The sequence below is a fragment of the Lepus europaeus genome, chromosome 5 (genome assembly GCF_033115175.1).
Source record: "Lepus europaeus isolate LE1 chromosome 5, mLepTim1.pri, whole genome shotgun sequence".
Lineage (NCBI taxonomy): Eukaryota > Metazoa > Chordata > Mammalia > Lagomorpha > Leporidae > Lepus > Lepus europaeus.
The window spans coordinates 78,372,170-78,396,659 of record NC_084831.1 but is presented as its reverse complement, the minus strand read 5'-3'; the positions used below and the strand labels follow the sequence as shown (position 1 = coordinate 78,396,659).

The 24,490-nt window shown below is 45.8% G+C and overlaps 1 protein-coding gene across 1 annotated transcript in view; it reads left to right on the top strand.

Moving 5' to 3' along the window:
- Nucleotides 1-24,161, top strand: part of MCOLN2 (mucolipin TRP cation channel 2) — a 74,990-nt gene extending 50,829 nt beyond the window's left edge. Inside the window, exons 8-14 of the mRNA XM_062193420.1 lie at nucleotides 2,366-2,478; nucleotides 4,302-4,451; nucleotides 5,787-5,888; nucleotides 5,989-6,111; nucleotides 17,499-17,705; nucleotides 19,026-19,147; nucleotides 21,887-24,161. Coding sequence (XP_062049404.1) covers nucleotides 2,366-2,478; nucleotides 4,302-4,451; nucleotides 5,787-5,888; nucleotides 5,989-6,111; nucleotides 17,499-17,705; nucleotides 19,026-19,147; nucleotides 21,887-21,923 — 854 coding nt within the window. The 3' untranslated portion in view covers nucleotides 21,924-24,161. The remainder of the gene's footprint in view (nucleotides 1-2,365; nucleotides 2,479-4,301; nucleotides 4,452-5,786; nucleotides 5,889-5,988; nucleotides 6,112-17,498; nucleotides 17,706-19,025; nucleotides 19,148-21,886) is intronic.
- The last annotated feature ends 329 nt before the right edge of the window (nucleotides 24,162-24,490 follow it).

Below are 24,490 nucleotides of genomic sequence, written 5' to 3'. Positions count from 1 at the left end.
TACAGAGAGAGAAGAAGAGACACAGAGAGAGCGGGATCTCCCATCTGCTGGTTCACTTCACAATTGGGCCAGGCTGAAGCCAGGAGCAAGGAATTCCATCTGGGTCCCTCACATGGGTGGTAGAGGCCCAAGCACTTGGGCCATCGTCTGGCACCTTCCCAAGCACCGTAGCAGGGAGCAGCATCAGAAGCAGAGCATCGGTTCTCAAACTGGCACTCCCATTTGAGATGCCGGCATTGCAAGCGGTGGCTTAACCTGCCGTGCCGCAATGTTGGCCCTCGTCTCCTCTTCTAATTCCCATGCATTGTGCCACTCGCACCCCCTCCCTCCCAGGCTTCTTGCCTCTCTCTGGTCTCTCGGAGTGGCTACTAGAACAGTGGCTACTATTCTATTAGTCAGTGTCCAGCTCTCCTTCTCAAGGCAGGGCCGGGGTAGTGCTGACCCAAACACAGCAGCTGTGCGCAGCATCAGGCTTCAGCACACTTGGGAGTAAATGAAGAGCAGGAAGCAGAACAGGAGAGCACCGAATGATCTCAGTGGATCTTAGGAAGGTCTGAGCTAAGCCAGAGACCGCGGGAAAGGAGAAGGCACAGCACCGTGAGAGTTGAAGGAGAGACAGCCACGACCTGGTCTCCAGTCCGACTCGGGGAATTGGGGTAACTAGGTTTCCTGCTTTCCCTTCTGGGGAAGCAGTTGAGTCTGAACAACCATGGCAAGCAGGGGTGACTCAGTGGGAGCTTGTATTACTCAGCTCTCCATGACTTTATATTTTTTTAAAATTTCTATTTATTTGAAAGGCAGAGTTACAGAGAGGCAGAGGCATAGAGAAAGAGAGAGAGAGAGAGAGAAAGGAAGAGAGAGAGAGAGAGGTCTTCCATCCACTGGTTCACTCCCCAGATGGCTGCAACAGCTGGGGCTGAGCTGATCCAAAGCCAGGAGCCAGGAGCTTCTTCTGGGTCTCCCACGCAGGTGCAAGGGCCCAAGGACTTGGGCCATCTTCCATTGCTTTCCCAGGCCATAGCATCGAGCTGGATCAGAAGTGGAGCAACTGGGACTCAAACTAGTGCCCATATGGAATGCCAGCACTGCAGGCGGTGGCTTTACCCGCTATGCCACAGCGCCAGACCCCCGTGACTTTAACTACAGTACCTGCAAGGAGCTTCTGGGGCAGTGAAAGGTTTTGACTTAGAGCCTGGAGGCTTGCATTTCAAGATGGGGCATCCCCCTGTTAGTCTGGCATCTGGGGGAGCTTGGCAGGGTTGGAGAGGGTGCATGGGTATGATCACGTGGCTAGCCAGGAAGTAGAGCCACAGGGAACACACTGTTTCTCTGCCCTCCATGGGGTCTGTCTGATGCCATTTCTGTTCTGTTGTGGAACACAGACACCATAGCAGCCTGAGCCAGTCCTATCACCTCCCGAAGCCTCCCCTTAGACACCATCATGGGATCAAGCCTCCACCTGCATCTCTCCCCCAGTAGCACTAATCTATTAACTGTTCACAAGAGACTTCAGGACTCAGGTGTCTTCATGAGCCTGGGGAGCCAAACGCTGTTCAGTTCCCCACAAGGAAAGCCAAGGCATGCATCCTGGTGGAGTGTGCTATGCATGGATACAAGAGAGAACTGAAGAGCTGGGAATGTTGGGAATTCTGTGCTGAGATGGGGGTTTCTCATCTGAAACCTGAGGCTGAAAACAAGAGATCTGAGCACGTATGCCTGAGGACAGGCGCTGTTCCAGGCAGAGGGACCAGAATGTGCAAAGTCCCTGAGGTGAGAGCAAGAGCAGTGTGGCCCGCAGAGTGGAGAAGGAGGGGGCCAGGCAGGAGAGAGCAGGGAGGAGGGTGGGGACCCTGCTGCGCGGGCTGAGAACAGCTGAGGGTAGACTTTCATTTCCCTCCGGTGCGGTGCATTCTCTCTGTTCCTGTGAATTCCAGAACAAAACCCTGCTCTCTGCTCTCCTTATTGCTCTTCCAAGAAGTTATTTTCTCTGCAGGCAGAGAAAGCTCTTGCGGTTGGCCCTGTTTGCTGGGGAAGTGCTCAGGGAGGCCAGATGCAGGCACGGGGGTTCCGAGTGGAGGGTTCCCATTTGTTTATCCTCGCCTGGCTGCAAACTTGACATCTGCACTTTCATGTGAAAGAGCTCAGGGTGCACCAGTCATTTTACCTTTGTTGAATTCCTGTCTACAGTCAATATTTATAAATACACTCCAGCGTCCTGGGTAATGGCTCGCTTTAAATGCCTGACTCTTCACATCAGGGCGTGTGTTGCCTTGTTCATAGATTTCTGCACGAGCACGGTGTACATTTGTCCCTGATACTCCCATGCAGGTGCATTTCACCTTTGTGTTCTGTGCTTGTTCCTCAGTTCAGAAGAACACCCAGTATGTCCTGGTGTTTGATGCGTCTGTCATTGCGATTTGCTTGGCATCTCTCACTCTGTGCACCAGATCCATTGTCCTCGCCCTGAGGTTGCGAAAGGTAAGTGTGTGGTTGCACCTTCTCCTCCTTGTCTCGGCCTGTGCCCCCTGTCTCTGCAAACAGTGCAGGGCTCATGTTGTGCCTTTGGTCCTGCCCTGTCTGAGACCCCTTCTCCAAATAAGATCTTTCCAGTAATTGTCCCTCTCTGCGACATTAATCAGCCCAAGGTGTAGAAAGGAAAGACTGTGGGTGTGTTAGGTGGGATCACATCATTATCCTGCTTAAAACTCAGCCAGGGATAACAGGTGCACGGTGCAGAGCTCTCACGCTTGGGAATGTTTCCAGAATAAATGAGACCCTTTAAAATGCAGCAGTGAGCCTCAGAGCAGAGTAACAGCATGCGTGGGATTCATCTTGTGTCTTGAAATCAGCGTTCATTTTGACAGGGAGCCTAGGTAAATGGCTTATAATGAGGCATCAAATACTTTATTTTTCCAATAGTTTGAAAGTGCCCCTCCTGAGTTTCATTTTACCTTTTCACACGCAGGGCTGTTAGGAATGTATGCTCCAGCTCCCCCACAAACTTCTTCTGGTTTGTGGCATGTGTGTAAGTTCTTTTCTTGTTTTTAAAATATTTATGTATTTATTTGAGAGACAGAATTACTGAGAGAGAGAGAGAGAGAGAGAGAGAGAGAGGTTTTTCATCCTCTGGTTTATTCCCCAAATGGCCACAATAGTCAGAGCTGGGCTAATCTGAAGCCAGGAACTAGGAACTTCCTCCAGGTCTCCCACATGGATTTAGGGGCCCAAAGATTTGGGCCATCTTCCACTGCCTTCTCAGGCCATCAGCAGGGAGCTGGATTGCAAGTGGAACAGCTGGGACTCAAAGCAGCACCTATGTGGGTTACCAGCATCAAAGCGGAGGCTTAACCTACCACACCACAGCGCTGGTCCCTTGTGCGTAAATTCTTACCTGGCTCAGGCAAATGGAAGTCAATGGGATGCTGTTTGCAGAGCAAGGACTAATCATTTTATCTTTTTTTTTTTTTTTTTGACAGGCAGAGTGGACAGTGAGAGAGAGAGACAGAGAGAAAGGTCTTCCTTTTGCCGTTGGTTCACCCTCTAATGGCCGCCGCGGTAGCACGCTGCGGCCGGCGCACCGCGCTGTTCCGATGGCAGGAGCCAGGTGCTTCTCCTGGTCTCCCATGGGGTGCAGGACCCAAGGACTTGGGCCATCCTCCACTGCACTCCCTAGCCACAGCAGAGAGCTGGCCTGGAAGAGGGGCAACCGGGACAGGATTGGTGCCCCGACCGGGACTAGAACCCGGTGTGCCGGCGCCGCAAGGCGGAGGATTAGCCTGTTGAGCCACGGCGCCGGCCAGGACTAATCATTTTACCTTCCTTAATCATGACCTCTGTCAACTCACTTTGTAAACACCCACCTCTTTTACCTGCCCTCCAACCCCCTTGATGTTCTGAGTCTAAGGTCAAGGTCCTGTCTATGCGTGCACATGTTCTGCGGCTGGCCTGCCTGGCTTGGGTCCTGGCTCCGTCTCACTGATGATGGGGCCAATGGTCCCTTGGGGTTTTCAGGGCTGCCGTGGATCTGACGAGTTGATGATATGCAGAGTGTTTGGAATGAACTGAGTGTCAGCTAGTAAGTCTAGAGTCTGTGGGAGGTAGCGCATGCATGTTTAGCTGTTGAGTTCATTGGTGGGCACTTGAATGCTCCCTTATTGCTGGGGTGCATCACAGGGAAATGTGGGCACTATAATCTCTCGAGGGGGAAAGGTCACCTCCCAGCTGGGCGCCCTGCTTCCCATTGGCTTCTTCCAGAGGGCAGTGTGGTTTGTAAAGCGTGCTTTCCCACCTGTCTACTGCAGAGATTTCTACAGTTCTTCCTGGAGAAGTACAAGCGACATGTGTGTGACGCTGACCGGTGGGAGTTCATCAACGGGTGGTATGTCCTGGTCATTGTCAGTGACCTCATGACCATCATTGGATCCATACTGAAAATGGAAATCGAAACCAAGGTGAGGTGCAACCCATTTGGGACCTTGCATTCTTTGTACGCTTCTGGGTGACCGCAGGCAGTTGAATGCAGAACATCCCACAGGGGCTATGTTGAGGCTTATTTCTCTCACTCGATTGCTCATGAAACTGGAAAGGAGGAAGCTGCTCTACTATGGAAAGCCATAATCCTAGGAATATGCCCCCAGGAAATCTGCCAGCATCTTCAGAACAGCGACTGAAGTCTGCTGGGGCAGCAGTGGACCCACAAACCATCACATCCCCCTGAACTTGTGTCAAGAGCCAGCGGGGGCTCTGACAGAGGGAGGCAGGACTGAACACTTGAGTGCCCCCCTCCCCCCCAACACACACACTGGTACTTGACACTTTGTATAAATTGGATGATTTCATCTCCAAAGTCTCAACTCCTTGTCATGCACCCGGTCTCCCCGGCCTGCTCTGGTGTTGGTCAGCGAGTGGCACCCACCTGGCCTAACCCCTCGGGCGCCTCCCTCGCTCCATCTGACCATTTCCGGCTTCCTTCAGGCTGTCTTGCCCTCTGGTCTCCACGGCCATAGCAGGTTTCTCACTGGCATTCCCCTCTTCAGCCTGTCTCCCTCAGATCCATCCACATGGCTCTCAGAGAGGTCTTTCTGGAAGTATCTGTCTTGCTGTTAGGACGCCTTCTACAACCCAAGACCGCCTTTGAGCCGATGAGGCCTTCCCTTAGCCTTGCTCCAGGGGCTTCATTTGCCATCCATCTCCGCCTCCCTGCTCCAGCCCTGGCCCTGATACTGCCCTTCTAGGACATCTTGTGAATTCTCCACACTGCAGCTTGTTCAGCCTTTGTCCGTGTGCCTCGGGAGCTTTCCCAACCTGTCCTGTACTTACAGCTCTATTCCTGGGTCGTGCCTGTGGGAAGCCTGCTGGGAGAAGCGAGGTATTGTGTCTCCGTTGCACTTAGCATGTTATGTTAGAATTGTGTTTGTTTCCCAAAATTCCTTGAGAGCACAAACTGGGTTGGCAAATTCTGCTGGAATTGGCTTTTAAAAATAGCTGAATTGTACTGCCTGGTACTTGACAAACTCTATCAGTTTATAGTCTTTAATGCCTAGGTCAGTGGTAAATGCAGTTTCTATTTGGGGAAGAAAATCCATTCAACCAATTGAAGAACTAAAAAGAAATGAGAAGGCGTTTGGAGCTCTGGTCTCTATTTCTCTTCTTTTTTCTTTTAAAACTCTCTAAGACTCACCTGCAGGCAGGCAGATAGTCCATTCTTTTCCATTCAATTTACAGTGAGGTTAATAAGATGAGTAGAACAGAATATTTTATCCATCTTTCTTTTTTTCATTCCTTAGAATCTCGCAAATTATGACCTGTGCAGCATTTTACTTGGGACATCTACGCTCTTCGCATGGGTTGGAGTCATCCGATACCTAGGTTATTTCCAAGCGTATAATGTAAGGAGCTGGCCTTGCACACTGACTCAGCCATGGGCTCTTATTCTTTGGGTCCTGGTGGTTATTTTTTCATTTGCCCTGATCTGTCCATGTTTTTCAGGTGCTCATTTTAACAATGCAAGCCTCGCTGCCCAAAGTTCTTCGGTTTTGTGCTTGCGCGGGTATGATTTACCTGGGTTACACCTTCTGCGGCTGGATCGTCTTAGGACCCTATCACGACAAGGTGTGTAGCACCAATGTGTCCTTCTGCAACAGGCTCTTGGAACCCCAGAGCGAGTTTCTGGCCCTTACTTTCTTCCCAGCCCTCTCCCGGACATATGCTTGCTGTCAGTAGGTGCCTATCTTTGCCTGGGTTTTCTTTTTCTTTTCCTTTTCAGGACTTTGGAGTTACTTTAGGATATTGAAACCTGAGCTGTCTGGGCCTGACTTCAGGGGGTCACGTAGTCAGAGAGATGACCTTTAGATGTGAAATGTTTGGACGTGAGACCACTATAGTAAAAATGGAATTGAAAGAGGACAATACGTAGGAAGTCTTTCTAAGTTAAAGTGTTAAGGTTTCAATCCAAGTTAGTGGAAGAGAATGAAAGTGAGCCAAGAGTCTGTCTGGAATGACCCTTGCAGGTTTGTGATGGGAATGGTAACACGTCTTGTCTTTGCAGGTGGTTCTGATTACAGCCTCATTTTTGTGCTTCTTTCTAAGATTTAGTTATTTATTTATTTTAAAGGCAGAGTTACAGAGAGAGGGAGAGAGAGAGAGGAAGAGTCAGAGAGGGGTCTTCCATCCTCTAGTTCACTCTCCAAATGGTCACAATGGCCAGAGCTGAGCTGATCTGAAGGCAGGAACCAGGAACTTCTTCCAGGTCCCCCATGTAGGTGCAAAGGCCCAAGCATTTGGGCCATCTTCTGCTGCTTTCCCAGGTGCATTAGCAGGGAACTGGATCATAAGTGAAGCAGCCAGGACTCAAACCTGCACCTATATGGGATATGGGCGCTGCAGGCTGTGGCTTAAACCGCTATGCCACTGCGCCAGCCCCCATGTTTGTACTTATTAAAGATTGGTATCTGAATTTGAAACTATTACTACACCTCATAGTCTCAGGGACATCAAAGTTATGCTAAAATGTTCTTGTTTTGAAAGGGTGGATTGGATTGGTAGGTAGATGAGGAAATGAAACTAGGGAGGCCTTGTTTGCAAGCCTGTTTTGCCTGGGAAAAGAAACAACACAGAGTAGCCGCTACCACCTGCTGCTGGATCTTAGGGCGTGCTGGCTGAGCACTTCTGCATTCTCACTCATTCCCTCTCCCCAGCTGCTCAGACTACCCTCACCCCCACTGAGGTGCTCAGCAAGCAGGGAGGTGAAAGCACAAAGGCATACTGCCGAGTTTGTGTAACCCATCAGACCTAAGTGTTGGCCTTGTTAGTTGCCTTAACCAAAACTCATGCTCAAATCTGGTTTGCAGGTTGTGCACTAGGAGCAAGCTCTCCACGAAGCCCAGCCCTTCCTTCAGTGTTGTCCTACCAAATCAAGCCACGTAGCCTGGCACGCTTGGGCTGTCTCCTCTGCCAGTGTCACATTTACTATGTCCAAAGGAAGTTATTTTTTTTTTCCCTATTTGAGACACAGTAGGGTTAATAAAAATGACAACCTCTGGGTTAGTAGTAAATCTTGATCATCTTATTGCACTATTAATTCCATGCCATTGTTTTTAAAGCTGACTCATGATGTAAAAATGGTGCTTCAATATGATCCCTGTGACCTGGAGAACTTAAGCATCTCAATGCCCAGGAAATTTTTCTTCCTCCTTTGCCTTGTGCTCCAAGAGCTTCTCCACCTTTTTGTCACCAGAGAGCAGTGTTGCACTGTGTGGAATAAATAGTGAGCCTAAGGATTTAGCTTTAATTCACTGGTTCCAAGATCTCAACAACCCGTGCTACCCCTTTGCACCCCTACCTCATCTTCTCACTCCCATTACGATTCTAGAAGGTGCTCAAATATTGGTGCTTGAACTTTACTAAATGACTTCCATTCTGAAGTGCTGCTTGGCAAGCTTGTTAGCCCAGTTCCTTGCTGCCCTTGTTGTGTTAAGCTTCCCCTCTTTTCCTTGTAGGGAAATGTGAGTGCAATTCAAAAAGTTCATAGAACTGCAATAATAAGGTTGGTGTATTTTTGTGCAAAACATTTTTGAAATCCATGCATAGTTTTTTCATAGTAGGCATTTCCCTTGTGCTTTTTGAAGAACCCTCATTTGCATAGATTTCAAAATTGTTTGCATCAAAATCAACAGATTCTTTTTTTAAGGATTTCTTTTATTTATTTGAAAGGCAGAGCTACAGAGAGAGAGGGAGAGACAGAGAGAGAGAGAGAGAGCTTTCATCCTCTGGTTCACTCCCCAGTTGGAGTCATGGCTGGGGCTATGGCTGGGCCAGGCTGAAGTCAGGAGCCCAGAGTTAATTCCAGGTCTCCCACATGGGTGCAGAGGCGCAACCACTTGGGCCATCTGCTGCTGCATTCCCAGGTGCATTAGCAGAGAGCTGGACTGGAAGTGGAGCAGCTGGGAATCGAACTGGTGCTCATATGTGATGCCAGTGCCACAAGTGGCACCTAAACCTGTTATGCCACAGCACCGACCCCTAAACATACCTTTTAATTTCATTTCCTATGAACTTTTTGACGTTCCCATGTATTAGTATTGTTATTATTTTACAGAAAACAGGGCCTTACTATATTAAACAATTTCCCCAAGGTTATCCAGCTAGTAAATTGCAGCAATGGGACACAAACCCAGGTCTGCCCGGTCCCAGTAGCTTGCTGTTATCAGTAGGCTTAGGACTTGTCTTAAACATGTCTCCAACAGACCATTGCAAAGAGCATTTAGTTTGACTCAGGAAGCAGGGTGATACTTCTAGATCAACTGTGAGGGAGGAGTCGTGTCACTTGTCTGAATCTCTCGCAGCGTGTCAAGGTCACCACTTGGGAAGTGAAATGGCTGCTTTGTGAGCTTGACTGTATTTCCATCTTTCAATTCATATCTGTCCTTTCAAAGGATCCAGTGAAATTACGATGCTCTCGGCCAGCGCTGTCCAAGAAAAGGGTAACGTGAGCTACAAGCGAGAGCTATGTGTATACTCTAAAATGTCCTACTAGACACATTAAAAGTATTTAATTCCATTTTATTAAACAAATATATCCAAAAAAATTTTCAACATGTAATTTAAATAAAATGTTGAGATAGTTCATGTTCCTTTTTTTCATACTAAGTCTAGAAGTTTGGCATATACTTTTGTCCTCACAGCACTTCTGGCTACATATTGGGTGCTCAGTAGTGATTCCTGGCTAGTGGCTACCATCCTGGATATTGCACCTCTAGACTCACTTAATGTCAGCCTTCCCTTTATCTCCCTAAGGAGTGGAGGGATGAGGGATGTCACTAAGGCTGCCTCCCAGGTGTAGCTGCTCTCTCTGGCCAAGTGAATCTGTTGGAGAAGTGCATACTTGGATCATTCTGTAAAGTATGAGTCTGTGGAGGGAGAGAACTTTAGTCTGTCCTGGAATTTTGTGTTTTTCTTCTCAATGTTGTTTCTTTGACTCTGAAGTTAGGACATTTTACTGTCTCCTGCCATACCCCTTCCCCCTGTAGGAATCCAAGGGGACAGAATTTTCCGTATCCACCAGTATCTGTTGAATCAGAGGACTTCCAATGTTACCCAAAGCATTAACTAGCTGAGCATTAAGCAAAAATCTCTTAAATTTTTAGAATCTTAGCAACACTGAATTGAAAGTTAATCCTTTCTTGAAAACAAAACAATTCTAAGAAAGGAGGTACCAGGAAAGTTATGATTTCCCACTACTGTCTGATCTGTAACTGGAGTCCCACAACACTGTCCCTTCCTGCCTTCTCATTCAACATCTATTGCCAGTGGTTCAACCAGAAGGGAGTAAGGTACAAAAAGTGTTCTTTTCTAGCACTAATGGACTTGGCGCCATGCTCTCTGAAAAGCTCTGGGCACGGAGGACTACAGACAGTTGATATTCTTCCAAAACTTCTCTTGAATTATTAAAGACTACTCTCATTTGGCTTTTACAATTCCAGAGGGTTTTTTTTTTGGGGGGTAGGAGAAATAAATCACCAACTTGTGTTTAGATCAAGGCATTGAAAATTGCTGGGCTTTGTTGGTGCCATGGGTAAAAACTGGGCAGGCCTTGTCCCTTCTCTTCATGCTTCCATGGCCTCTGGTTTTAGCCAAGTGCCTCTTGCTTCAAAGAATAGTTATCCAGTTATAACATTTTACCTAAATCTTGCCTGAGATGCTTAGCACCAGCCCTTGAAGCAAACTTTTATATCACTCTCGGATGTAAGCCATGGTAGGTTATGTTTTCCTTCAAAATGGATGTTCTTTTTTTTTTTTAACTTTTATTTAATGAATATAAATTTCCAGTGTACAGCTTATGGATTACAATGGCTTCCCCCTCCCATAACTTCCCTCCCACCCACAACCCTCCCCTCTCCCGCTCCCTCTCCCTTTCCATTTGCATCAAGATTCATTTTCAATTCTCTTTATATACAGAAGATCAATTTAGTATAAAGATTTCAACAGTTTGCACCCACATAGAAACACAAAGTGAAACATACTGTTTGAGTACTAGTTATAGCATTAAATCAAAATGTACAGCACATTAAGGACAGAGATCCCACATGAGGAGCAAGTGCACAGTGGCTCCTGTTGTTGACCCAACAAATTGACACTCTAGTTTATGGCGCCAGTAACCACCCTAGGCTGTCGTCATGAGTTGCCAAGGCTATGGAAGCCTTCCAAGTTTGCCGACTCTGACCATATTTAGACAAGGTCATAAAAGACAGAGTGAGGATAGTAACCAATGATCCTAAGAGTGGCATTTACCAGGTTTGAACAATTATACAGCATTAAGTGGGGAAGAGGACCATCAGTACCCACAGGTTGGGAGTAGAGCCATTGGTGGTAGAGTAGAGGTTATGATTACGAAGGAATGAGGCCCAAGTGTGCTAGACAAGGTCTAGAACAAAGGACAGAGTCATTATTAGAGGAGCTAAGAAAGGTGCTGTCTAAGCTACAATTAAGTTTTCTGATTGAGAGGCAAATAGAACCTGATAGAAGGGGCTTGATAATAATCTGTTGGGCTTTAGGCCTTGTAAGTTAAGAGGCCCAGACCTATCTATCTCTTCACATGGGGTATATCCTAAGGGAGGTGTGAACCTCCTAGGGGAAGGCACTCTGTTGACTTTCATTACTTGGCTGGCCTGGGAGGAGAGCTGGCCAGGTAAATGCAGGGGGCATCTCTAACAAGAAATTTACAGTTCTGCCTGCAATGTTGCTGACCCTACTTGACCATCCCCTCAGCTGCAGTGGTCACTTTGGAAGTTGGGCTGAGTGAAGGGCTTTTCAGCTTAGAGCCAATAAGATCTGTGGCTCTGACCTGGGCATCCTTCAACTCCAGGGCAGGTCCATTTCCAGTGATCCCACTCTTGGCAGAGCTGCCAGGGCTCTTCACAAGCTGACTTCTGCTGAAGCCCAGGCTTACCACATTGAAAGCCACTGCAGTGGACTGGCCTGTTGGGTCTCCTTGAGGGCAGATCACTGTACAGATCAGCCATTAATAGGCCTGCCACCCATTGCTTCTGATGCCGAGCTTTCTTTTCCTCCTGGTTTGTGTTAAAGCAGACCAGAGGATGCAAGTCAAGGGAGTGCCCAAGTCCCATCTCTAATCTTTGGTGGCCTGAACTACAAGTCTATAGTCACAGGCATGTTCTGTAGTAGTTTTTCTAAGGTACACAATGCCCATGAGGAAAATTATATTCTCACTTTAAAACTTTCTTTCCCTTTGGTCTGAAAGGGAGGTTTTTTCTACTTACTGTATACTTCACTGATGGCGAAGTGAATCTAGCTATGAGATTATTATTTAAGTTCTTATTTTGGCTATGCTATTGCAGAAAAATGTTAGCCATCTCTTTTATAAGGTCTAAAGATTAAATTGTGCGTCCTACAGATTCCTTCATAATAGAATTAGTTTCCTACCTTGAAGAGAATAGAGAAATGAAAGAACAAGTTGGGCTTAGAATAGAGAAATGAGGAAGCAAGTTGATGAGTTTATAATTTTAAACATGGCGACTTAAAGTCTTTTGTCATCCACAGTTATATATGATTTGCTGCTCATAACTCTAAAGTGTTGTTGGTTCTGTGTTTAGCTGTCCTCCTATAGGTTCCTATGGACTTTTTCCAGCCACTTCTATTGTATTCAGTACTTTGGGATGGCTCTGTAAACAGATGAAGCCAATAATGTATTAACAGTACCAACTGAGAGAAAGTATGGTTAGCTGAGGTTACTAAAAACAAAAAGCAATTCAAATCAATTGGCAATCTACAAAAAGAGTTAAAGATTTTAAAAGCTATTATTAAAATTGCTATATTGGTCTACTATGCTATGTTATATGTGTGTACATATTGTATGTCCACATGGGGAAATTTTATTAAGAGTTTTATTTTAAATGGCTTATAGATAAGATTGTCCATAAATTTAAACTGCTAAAATCAATCAAAGATACATTTTAATTTGTGTGACCTGAATCTGTGTATCATATGTTTTAAACTTGTTGGTAGAAAGAAACTAAAAACATTTTATATGGTTGTGCTTAAGTTTACTGGTTAAACAAACTACACCATGTTAGATATTTAAGAGGTGTTTTCAAATACATGTATTCTTTCAAATACATGATTTATAGAAGGCATTGGACCTTCTGGTAAATGTTTTCTTAAGTTGTTATCAAAATGGATGTTCTTTTGGGCTCAATTTGCAAAATTGTCATTTGTGGAATGAATACTTGGGTTTTCACTGTGGTTCCGTAGAATCTATGAGGACTTTTAATAGAAATAGTCATTTAATATTTATAAAATGTCTACCGTGTGCCATACATTATTGGGCTCTTCTAGACCATGTTCTTAGAAGGCAGGGACTATGTATTATTCCTATTTATATGTGCATTGTCCAGCATGGTGCATGGAGTGTGGTAGGTGCTCAGAAACATTTAGTGAATGAACAAGAATAAATGAGAGATTGTAGTACCTGCTTTCCAGGGACTTATGAGCCTTCGAGACTTGAAGCCATGTCCTACCAATGTCTTCTTCTAGACTGAAATCATGTATAATTTTATTTGAGAGCCAGAGAGATAGAGAGAGCTCTCCTTTTCTGGTTCATTCCCCAGATACTCATAACGTCTGGGACTGGGCTGGGCTGAAGTCAGGAGCCTGGAACTTAATCCAGGGCTTCCACGTGGATGACAGAAACCCAACCACTTGAGCCACCAGTGCTGCCTCTCAGGATCTGCATAAACAGGAAGCTGGGGTCAGGAGCTAGAGCTGGAATCAAACCCAAGTATTCCAGTGTCGGACATGGGTGTCCTAACTGACACCACTAGGTGCACCTTACTTGGAATGTTTTATAAGTTCACTTCTATTATGGAATTTTGGCCACTGAATTTGATTCTGGGTCACAATCAATTCTGTAGTAGAAAAATGACAAGGTGTGCCAATCATTTAGTTTAGTGATTCTCTTTAACATTTTGGTGGGTTAAAAAAATTCTCACGTGCACAAGGGAGGGTGAGGTGTAAGGGTCATGTGATTCCTTAATGTTGAGACAGATATTGGATCCCAACTGATAGTAATGACCACATAGGAAACTAGGGAATGAATTTGGTATGTGCTAACTCACTATTTGCAGTTCTGAAACCTATAGCAGACATTAGGGGTTCTTAAAACTAAGGAAAGGAATTGACTAGATTTCAAATGAAACTATGAGAGATATGAATTCTTAAGTGTGCTTCCAGAGCTGTAAGTGACATTCATATAAATCAGCTTTCACTTTACTGTCTTAAGGCGAGTAGAGGAGAAGGAAAATATACATTTGAGAACTGCCTGGTTGTTAAGGAATCTGCATATTGTTAAGTGATGTGCTCACCTGATGCTCCTTCCACGGCTCTCTGGAGAGTGACTAATTTAGTCCGGCTCATCAGTTGTTACAGCACAAAGGCATGGGTGTGATCCACCATGAACTGTGCTCTGCCCAGTCCAGCTGAGAGACAGGAAGTATAAAACATGTTTACTATCTCCTAGGGTCTAGAGAAGTGTGTGTAAAAACAATTAGGGCTGGCATTGTGGCGTAGCAGGTTAAGCCTCTTCCTGTGACACTGGTATCCCAAATGGGTGCCAGTTTAAGACCCAGTTCTCTACTTCCAATCCATGACCCTGCTATTGTGCCTGGGAAAGCAACGGAAGACGGCCCAAGTGCTTGGGCCCCTGCACCCACGTGAGAGACCCAGAAGAAACTCCAGGCTCCTGACTTTAGCCTGGCCCAGTCCTGGCCGTTGTGGCCATTTGGGGAGTGAACTAGTGGATGGAAATCTGTCTGTGTGTGTCTCTCTCTCCCCTTTTCTTTCTGTAACTCTGCCTTTCAAATGAATTTAAAAAAAATTAGAAAGCCATCCCATACTTTGCCCTGTAGATCTTACTGACACAGAGAATAGAGAAGAGATCAGAGCTGCCAGAGATGTCTGCCTTGATCTAGACTTTGAATTCTCTTGAGCGTTGATGAGACAGAAAAGAAGACAGAGCAGACCCCAAGTGAAGAACATAAGTCCCATGGGGAAAAGACATAGAAATGGGGCTGATGTTTTGGGAGGAGACAAGCACAAGATGCTAACACTGAGGAGATGCAATGAGGAGATGCAATGAGGCCACATGAAGAAAGAGCTTATCCCAATCTTCGTGGTTTGGATTTCTACTTTGCAACCAGACTGAGTATAATCTTTTGCAAGAGCAATGGCCTGAAAACCATCTTCTATGAAGTTTAAGATTCACTGTAGCTTGGACTAAAGGGTAAGAAAGTTGAAGTGAAAAGTACTTCCTTGGAATTTTCTGTACAAATCCAGCTACAAGTTGGTGTCAGAGTGGCGTAGAAAGGATGGACCAGGGAAACATGTCACATGTCACATGGTTGAAGGGGGGAGATTGAACCATTCAATATTGAGTTTTAAGTATTCATTTTTATTTTGGAATAAAGATTTCTTTGGTAGGATATTGGAATCACTGGCACAAATGGGGAAATTTGGAAGAAAAGCTCATTTTCCTGGTTTGGATAGTGGGAAGTTTTATTTTGTTGCATCTGAAGTAATAGCATAATTTACAAGTGAAGATGTCTCTTAGACATTCATCAGGCCCTTAGAGCAACCCCCAAGCCGAGCCACACTGACTTAAAGGACACTCAGGGCCGGCACCGTGGCTCAGCAGGCTAATCCTCCACCTTATGGCGCCAGCACACCGGGTTCTAGTCCCGGTCGGGGTGCAGGATTCTGTCCCGGTTGCCCCTCTTCCAGGCCAGCTCTCTGCTATGGCCCGGGAGTGCAGTGGAGGATGGCCCAAGTGTTTGGGCCTTGTATCCCATGGGAGACCAGGAGAAGCACCTGGCTCCTGCCTTCCGGCCACGGTGGCCATTGGAGAGTGAACCAACGGCAAAAGGAAGACCTTTCTGTCTGTCTCTCTCTCTCACTGTCCACTCTGCCTGTCAAAAAAAAAAAAAAAAAAAAAGGACACTCAGGTCCCCACACCTGAAGCAGAATTATTAAGCACCTGCTGGGTTTTTTTTTAATTCATTATTTCAAAGTATTTTTTCTAGGCAGTTAGAGAGTCCCATCTGGTGGTTCACTCCCCAGACGCCCACAACAGCTGAGTCTGGGCTGGGGATGAAACCAGGAGCTGGGGATGCAATGCGGTTCTCCCACGTGGGTGGCAGGGACCCAAATACTTGAGCCATCGCCGTTGCCCTCCAGCATCCTCCTTAGCAGAAAGCTGGAGTCAGGAGCTGGAGCCAGGTACTGCAATATGGAACACAGATGTCTTAACTAGTGTCTCAACAGCTAGGCCAGATGTCTACTCCTGCTGTTGGTTTTAATCAGTGTGGCAGTAGTCTGTCAGCCACACAAAGCCAACATGGCTGATTGTGGGATTCCAGTGATAGTCCATATTAGCTCCCCTCAAATCCTAAACTCTAGTTGTATACTTTCAACAAACTTCCTAATGCCAACATTGTTAGCTGGCACCTCAAACTCACCTTGTCTAAGATTGAGCTATTAATAGCCCCTTTCTTTCCCTATGCCAGACTTGTGTTCTCCTTGGTCTTCTCCCATTCCGGTCAGGAGCTCTCCTGCCTCACCTGGATTTCTGCAATTACTTCTCCCTGCCCCAAGGATTTTCCTGTTCTCCACCTTCCACATGCAGTTGATTACCTTTTAGAAACATAACTCACGTTACCCTCTGGTTGCCGTTCTTTTTACTAGTTTCTAGTTGTGGGCTGGGTTAAGCCCCCGGGTATGTACCAGGCCCAAAAAACCATGAGCAGCCTGGCACAAACGTGCCTCGTCAACTGCTCCTCATTGGCTCAGCCCCATGTCATTCACAGCCATTGAGCAAATCCTTCCCAGCCTTCCTTGCTAGTGAGCACCTCAGCCTCCAGGCCGTGTTTTTTCTCAGGCAGCCCACCTCCACCCCAACTCCACCCCCAGGCTTTACCATGGAGCTCGATTGTGGCCTGACCACTTGTTAGGGTGGGACCCATTAGCCATGATTACTCCTCCCTCAAACTTCCCCATGCCTGGAAATCTTTCCTTTTTAATGTGGGAAAACTGGAGAGGCTACAGTGTAATCACTCATTTAGCCACATGTTGCTGTTGTGGTATACATCTGCTACAGTTCTGCCAGAAATCAGGTGAGCAGATTGTAGCCCAACAAGGGTTAAGCTTAGACCCATCAAGAGGAAAAGGCATTACGCACAGAAGTGTTCATTCCACTGTTCTTTATAATAGCAAACATCATTGCGGTGTCCAGTGACTGGGAATTTGACATTTCCAAGGAGTGATACATTGTACAACAAACACTCTATATATGTGAATAACCTAAGAAGTTGCTTATGCTAAGTGGAAAAAACTCAGGATCCACAATTGTTAGATGACATGATTATGAAAATATAAAAAGTGTATGGAGGTGGTGGGGCATTTGGCCTAGGGGTTAAAGATGCTTGTTAAGGAACCTATGTCCCACATTAGAGTACCTGGGTTCGATTCCTGGCTCTGGCTCCCAATTCCAGCTTCGAGCTAATGCTTGCTCTGGGAGGCAGCGAGTGAGGACTCAACTAGCTGGGTTCCTGACACCCACGTGGAAGACCTGGATGGAGTTCCTTGCTCCCAGCTTTGGCCCAGTCCAGTCCTAGTTGTTACAGGCATTTGAGAAATGAACTAGCAGCGGGGAGATCCATCTCTGTCTGCCTCTCTAACAAAATTAATTAATTAATCAGTTAATTAATTAATTTTTAAGTGCATAGGAAGAATCTGAAGGGAATAGCAAGAGATTATCATTGAGAGTGTGGAGGGAGGTTTTGAATAAAATTTCCCTCTTTCTTGTGGTGACCCAGTTTAAATGAGTAAGTGACTGATAATGATGATACAGCTCTAACAATAGGAGCTAACCAGATACCTGTACTTTTTAGGGTACTCTGTCTCAAAAGCTGTTTTTTTGTTGCCGCCTACAGTTTGAAAATCTGAACATAGTCGCCGAATGTCTGTTTTCTCTGGTCAACGGGGATGACATGTTTGCCACGTTCGCACAGATCGAGCAGAAGAGCGTCTTAGTGTGGCTGTTCAGCCGCCTCTATTTATATTCCTTCATTAGCCTTTTCATTTATATGATTCTCAGCCTTTTTATTGCACTTATCACAGATTCTTATGACACCATAAAGGTAAGCATTTATCAGTAATTGCTGCCCCAGGAAAACCACTGCAAATTGTGTTTAGATTACAACTTAATTGTTTACATTTTTCCCTTAAAATACTACAGTTTTGCTTAGATTTTGACGGTTTGTAGAAAGAAACTGTTGATCAGTTTTAAGTATGCAGCTGGGACGTTGTCCTTGTTACCAGACCCAGGTGGATTTGCTTGCAGATGAGGTGGGCGGGAGGAAAGGAGTGGGTAAGGATGGGCCAAGTATGGGGAGTCAAGTTGTTGGCTGCTGCTCTCGGCACACATTGCCCGTGTGGCCCCCTGGAACTCGGGTTTGGGACAGTTAAGTGCCAACGATAAGGCGCCATTGCCACCCTGACCACCCTCCAGATACTGGCACAGACAGGATGACCTGGTCACTTCGGTGGTGCAAGTTTCCTTTAAACCGCGAAAGCAAAGATTTTTGTGACTGTGGCTTCCAGCTTTCCTAGGCCTCCGGATGGGCTCTGTGTCCTCCGAGCCTGGGCCCACGTCACTGATTGATAGCTTGGGGAAGTTCTCTTTCTCAGGTGCTGCTTACCTCTACAGCAGGTGGCTGTGCTAGGAAAGTCCTTCTCTAGGATCAGTGTTGGCAACTTTGGGTGCTGTCTCTGCTTCACCCCTCTTAGACTGACCCAGAAGAAAGGCAGACCAGTGGAGAAACTCCTGGGCACGTTTTGAGCATGTGTGGAGACTGTGGTTAGGTGGGAATGAGGATTGGCTTGAGCAGTGGGACTTGGGTGGAAGGAGAAGAACTATACCTTCCTGCCCAGCAGGTGCATGGCTTTCCTGTGCAGTGTCCCTGGGGTGGGCCACTGCTCAGTGTTGGGGAGGATGACCTCACTAGTCATGGGGGGGGGGGGTGGAAACAGGATCTTTGTGTTTTGGAAAACCCTACTGTCTTCTGTCCCACTAAATGACCTCTTTCATAAAAGTAGAGAAAAGAGAAATTGCTTCCCAAGTGAGCCTTATGTGCAAGGGAATCTTATCTGATCTGCAAAGGCACTCACATTTTAGACTTTTCATTATTTCTTTCGTTTTCCTTTTCAACACACCCCTCCCCTGCTCCACCTTGGCCTGCTTTCTGGAGTTTTCCCTTGGATTGTTCTCTGTCCCCGTGGTGGCCCTGGCGTGGTGTTCTGGACAGATCGATTCATCATTGTTAATATTGCTTTGTGGCCCTGAGCTGGCAATGTGGGAGAGTTTTGTTTTAGCAAAGGTGGGTTTTTGTTCATTGACAATGGGAGCACTTTCTTGAGCTCTGTAAATAAAGTAATGGCCTTGTGCACTTTATTTAAAGAGATACCAACAGAACGGGTTTCCTGAAACGGACCTGCAGGAGTTTCTGAAGGAGAGTGGCCGTGAAGGGGAGCATCAGAGAGAGCCCTCAGCCTTCCTGTCCTGCACCTGCTGTCGGAGGAGGTCAGTGCTGTGCTTGATTGGCGCGTTCCTGAGACAAGCTGCTCTGTTGCCCTGAGCAGGAGTCATCCCAAGGTTAACGCTGAACCCAGGAGCCAGCTTACTGTGGGAAATAAGTCATCTTTCCTGTCTTCCCTCCCACTAGACAAAGCTTTAGGAATGAATCGTTTCTTTTCAACAGGGCTGTTAGGAAGCAACAGCACATGACTGAAATCTCTTAGGAAGAGTAAGAGACTCTTGTGAGAAGGCATGAATTATGCCCCTAAGTCAAGGAACTGATTAAGTGGCCAGAGCAAGAGGTTTGAGCTCTCATTGTTGGAGGCGGAGCCCTGGGCTCGCCAAAGGCATTTTCCCTCTTCACAGTGGAAACAGAGCAGGAAACCTGCCGAACAGCATGCTGAAGTGTCCTTGGCTGGAGCACACCCCAGTAGCTCCTTGTCACCAGCTGTGCTTGTCAGGACCCACAGAAAAGTGGTCTGGACCTCAGGGGACAAAGCACACCACAGAGTGGGTTGGGGACCGGCCTGGGGGTTAGATGAGCACCGTTTTCCTAAGTGTGCCCATGTTTATTTTCGTCCGTAGTCAGGAGTGGGGTATTTTTAACAAGAAGGAGACCCTCTCCGTGTCTCTTCAGGAGGATTCTCTAAACCAAATTCTTACAAGTAGATAGAAGAACCCAGAACCACAGGGTGTATTTTTCTGTTATTGTATCCGCAGCTTGGGATTTGGAAGGCTACAACTGAGCATATCCGAGAATGTCTGGTAAATATGAAATGAGATCTTCTGAGCAGAGTTAGGCTTTTAAAATCACATTTCATCCTCTCAGAGCACTAAGTTGCTGCAGTGGAAGCTGGGATGAAGGGAAATTAATTTTCTTAATAGGCAGCAGCCTCCTAAGAGTCACGCAGGCTAAGGAAAGTCTTTCAGCGTTGATTTTCTATTGTGTAGTTAACGGCAAGGGACAAACATTCACTGGAGAATGTAGCTGTGAATTCTGAAAAGCAATTGCTAGGTCTTTGGTGTGTTTGATTTTTAGCCTTGGTTGGCATCTCAGCACACCCTAGAGGGTTGCTCAGTCTGTCTTCTTGTGCAGCATGTGGATTGAGTGAAAAGATCTGAGGAGTGGACTGAGAGACTGACTGCTGAGATTGGGCCTGAGTGGTAAGAAGGGCAACGTGGTCAGGCAATCTGCTCTCGAGGGTGCTGAGTGTGGTTGAGAAGATGCATGAGTTCCCGCTCATCAGGAAGAATGAGAAGGAATTAAAGGGTAGAAGAGAGGCCATCAAGGAAATCAACAATGGAACTGGGAACTGGCATGATGAAAGATTTTTTTTTTTTAAAAAGGGAATATCAAAACATAGACAGAAGTAGCTATTACCATATTTAACCAAAAGATGGTTGTGAGTGAGGTCGGCTGGAGCAGCTACAGTGGAATTATTAGAACAAAGCCCCCCACCCCTGGGAAGAGGGGGTTGCAAGGAGCTGAATAAAGGCTGTGGGACCAGCTAGAAGGAAATGGACTATACTGGGGCTTGAGAACATGTGATGGCTTTGACTCCACCAAAAATTAACTGTAGCTCAATGACTGTCAGGGATAGAACGGGAGAATAGGATAAACTGAGGAAGGCCACGAGCAGAGGATGAATACTGGAGAAGGGACTGACCAAGGCCACAGATTAGACTCTGTGCTCCCTGTCTGCTGGCCATGATGGTGGCACCTGTCCATCACGGCTCTGCCTTCTGCAGAGCATGCGTGTGGCCGCTCGTTTCCAACAGTCTAGCAACCAGCCACATGTGCGCCTTCCAGTTGTTGGCCGAGCCTCTAACCTGATGTGTTGTCAGCCTTTTGTGACTTCAACTGAAAGACCCAAGGGGAGCTTCTTGAGAAGGAAAAGTTTTCTTGAGTTTGCAGTCTGGAGGGTGCGGTTGAGGACTGGGCGACCCCATAGTGCAATGTCTGGTGGAAACTGGCCGTAGTAGGTGTGGAGGAATGACCACCTAGAGATCCTGGAAACAGAACAACTAGACGGAACTTGAACTCAAATCAGCAACCTTCTCCAGAGAACTGTCTTCGGGCATACCCCCAGTGACCTTAAGACCTCCCCCCAGACCCACCTCTCAGATGCCATAATTAGATCACGTATCAACCATTTAGACATTAAACATCCGCATGAGTTTTGGGGAGACAAGTTCCAGTTAACCCATAACATGTGAACATTAGAACACCTGCATTTTTGTTTTGGACCCTGCCTTGACCAAGTATGGTCCAGGCCCTCTCCTAACCCTCTTGGTTCCATCAGCGTGAGTCAAATGATCTCCGAAACCCCTTCCAGTTCTAAAGCAATGTGGCTCTTTGGAGAGAGATGCTTGGTAGAACAGATGCAGGGTTGACTTTTCCTCCTCTCTACCATGATGAAGGAGGGGAAAAACTGGCTTTGGTAAGGCTTTGTTGAGGAGGGGAAGGAAGGGTCCTGGATGGGTGGTGCTTCACAGTTTGTTTCCAAAAGCTCTACTCAAACCTCAGACCATCCAAATTCCCTGATCCATTTTTCCTGTTATTCATTTCTTGCTACACTGAAAAATGGAATTAAAAGGTAGGTTTATTTTGGTGTGAAAAAGTTTTGAAATCCATGCATAGTTTTGTCAGAATACACATTTTTTTTAACATCTTCAGACCCTTTTTGTGTCTCCTCAAAGATTTTTAAATCATTGCTCTCTTTTCTCCACCCCTTTCTGTTACAGGGAAGGAAGCGATGACCACTTGATACTTATTAACTAAAGTCCTCTTGCCAAGGACAATTAAGTTTCAGGCTTCCTTAGGCAGTGACAATGCAGAGGAACCCCATACGGCTTGGACCAGCAGTTCCAAAAGGATTGTCTTATTTAATTGTGGGTTGGAAAAGAGGAGTGGCTGTCAGCTGTCTGGCCACAACTGAAGTTCCACAGTTGCTTTTTATAAACTTGGATGATGAAGAATAGACCACAGGCTACTACCCGGCACTGGTGCAATTGAACCGTGATAATGAAATTCTCTACTCGTTTGTTAATGATGGCATGATTGGAAAAAACAGCACATTTCAGAGGATGCCAGTCAGCGGTATCGGTTTAAATCATCAAGTAAGGTTTCATTGTCAAAGTGATGGTTGGGTTTGAAGACATTTGTCTGTTCAGCCTGCACAGAAGCCAAGGTTGCAATAGCAAATTAGAGCGTCTTAGCTGGACAGCCTTTCAGTGGTCCAGAGGTCACAGTCACATCAGAAAAAGACTCCTCACAGTGAGCATGTCTTGCCTACTTTATTCTTCAGCATAATAGGAAGCAACCTTTGGCCTGGACGGTAGGATGTGTAGGAAAGCGTCATTTGGCTGTCTTGTCACGTGTGCTAATTGTTGATTGTCCACTCACGACACGTGGAACTAAACTGTTGGCAGTGGTGAGTCATTTTAGTAATGAAACTCCTCTGTGGTGGGAATTTGCTTTTCTCAAGCAAGGAAATACTTTCCCCCAATAAATTTATTTTTTATCATACTATATGGCACTACTACTTTCAAAAAGTGCAATATCTTTTAACATCTACCCAGTAAAGGTTTTTGATCACAATTTCATTAACCACTGGTCTCCAAGAAGGATTTTTCACTTTCTTGAAAGCAGTAAAGGAGACACAGGAGCTCATATTGAAGTTATTCAATAGATGCTTATGATTATGATTTGTGAGGTTAAGATCATCTCATGTATAGAATTATTCCATACTTGAGCTATCTCGGGAGTCAGCTACCTTAGATTTATTGATGAAGAGCAGAATTTGAATGAATTGGACCCTCATCCCAGGGCTGTCCTTGTCTTTCCCTGGCTTTAGCTGTGGCCCTCTCCCTGAAGCCCCTCACCCAGACTTCTTCCTCCTCTCCCCTTCCTGTCCTTGCTCCCATTCTTCCTACATGTGTCCAAACCAAATCTGTGCAGAGCAAATAATCCTATTAATAACATTAAAGTTTGTGAGAGAGTAAGGGAGTCATGTTTACACACAGAATACTTTGCTAAATTTACCATTTTGGGGGCAGGCATTTGCTGTACTGGCTAAGATGCTGCTTGAGATGCCCTCATCCCGCATTGGAGCACCTAGGTTCAAGTCCTGGCTCTGCACCTCATTCCAGATACCTACTGATGCACACTCTGGGAGGCAGAAATTGATGACTCAAGTAGTTGGGTCCTTGCCACCTATGTGGGAGACCCTGATTGAGTTCCTGGCTCTTGGTTTCAGCTTAGCCCAACCCTGGATGCTTTAGGCATTTGAAGAGTGAACCAGTAGAACAGAGATCTCTGTTTGTGTGTCTGTCTCTCTGCCTTTCAAATAGGTAAAATAAACATACTTTAAAAATAAAATTATTATTTTAGTTAACTTCCTTTTTTCACACACATAAAAAGTCAAGAGTTTTGTTAGATTTTTAAACTAAAGGCCATTAAACTGGTGGTTCTGGGGTTATTTGCATGACACCAGAATCAAATATGTAATTATAGTGCTTAGTAACTTCTGGGTATATCCCTGTATGCTTAAGTCTCTGACTTATTGTGCAGCTGTGACTGCCATTTAAATAGAAGATTCATGATGGATTTCCACACTCATGTCATTCTTTTATTGGCTTTCATGTTTCCTTTTCTTTCTCTTCCCTACAGCTTGACAAAACAAATTCAGGAAGAAAAATATTTTTCAAGGTCACCTTGCATCAATGGAAACATTGTTTTCTCCCTTTTAAAATAATTTCAAGCAGTTTACATGTAACCAACTGAATTATCTATTTGGATTTTATTGAAAAATGTGTATCATAACTCTGCTAATAGACTATGTCTGGGATAAACAATCTTCTCTCCTATCATAGGCCTCCACTTGAAGTATTCAACTGCAATACATGTTCTTTCTGCCTATTGATTTCATTCTGAGAACTCTAATCCTTGTAGGAGTTACCTCTTTGGCTTGCCAAAGCCAGATGCACATCTTAACCCTGTAGGCTTCTGGCTGGGAGAAAAGAGCCCTTTGTGGGAGCCATGTAGACAGATGTGAGCTGAAATGCTGGCTTACCCTGTGCTTGGTGGCCCTGGGCTTTTTGCTTCTTAGTGAAGATAATAAACTTCAACCAAGTGAGATTGAAATATAAATCACATAACTCACACAAACCCTGGCACTGAATGAAACCTGTCCTCTTGAGTCTCTGCCATGAATGTAAGTAAGTTCCAGGAGAACATGGAATAGTGCAGACATTAAGAGCATTGCTGTGGTGTAGCGGGTTAAAGCCCTGGCCTGCAGTGCCAGCATCCCATATGGGCACTGGTTCGAGTCTTGGCTGCTCCACATG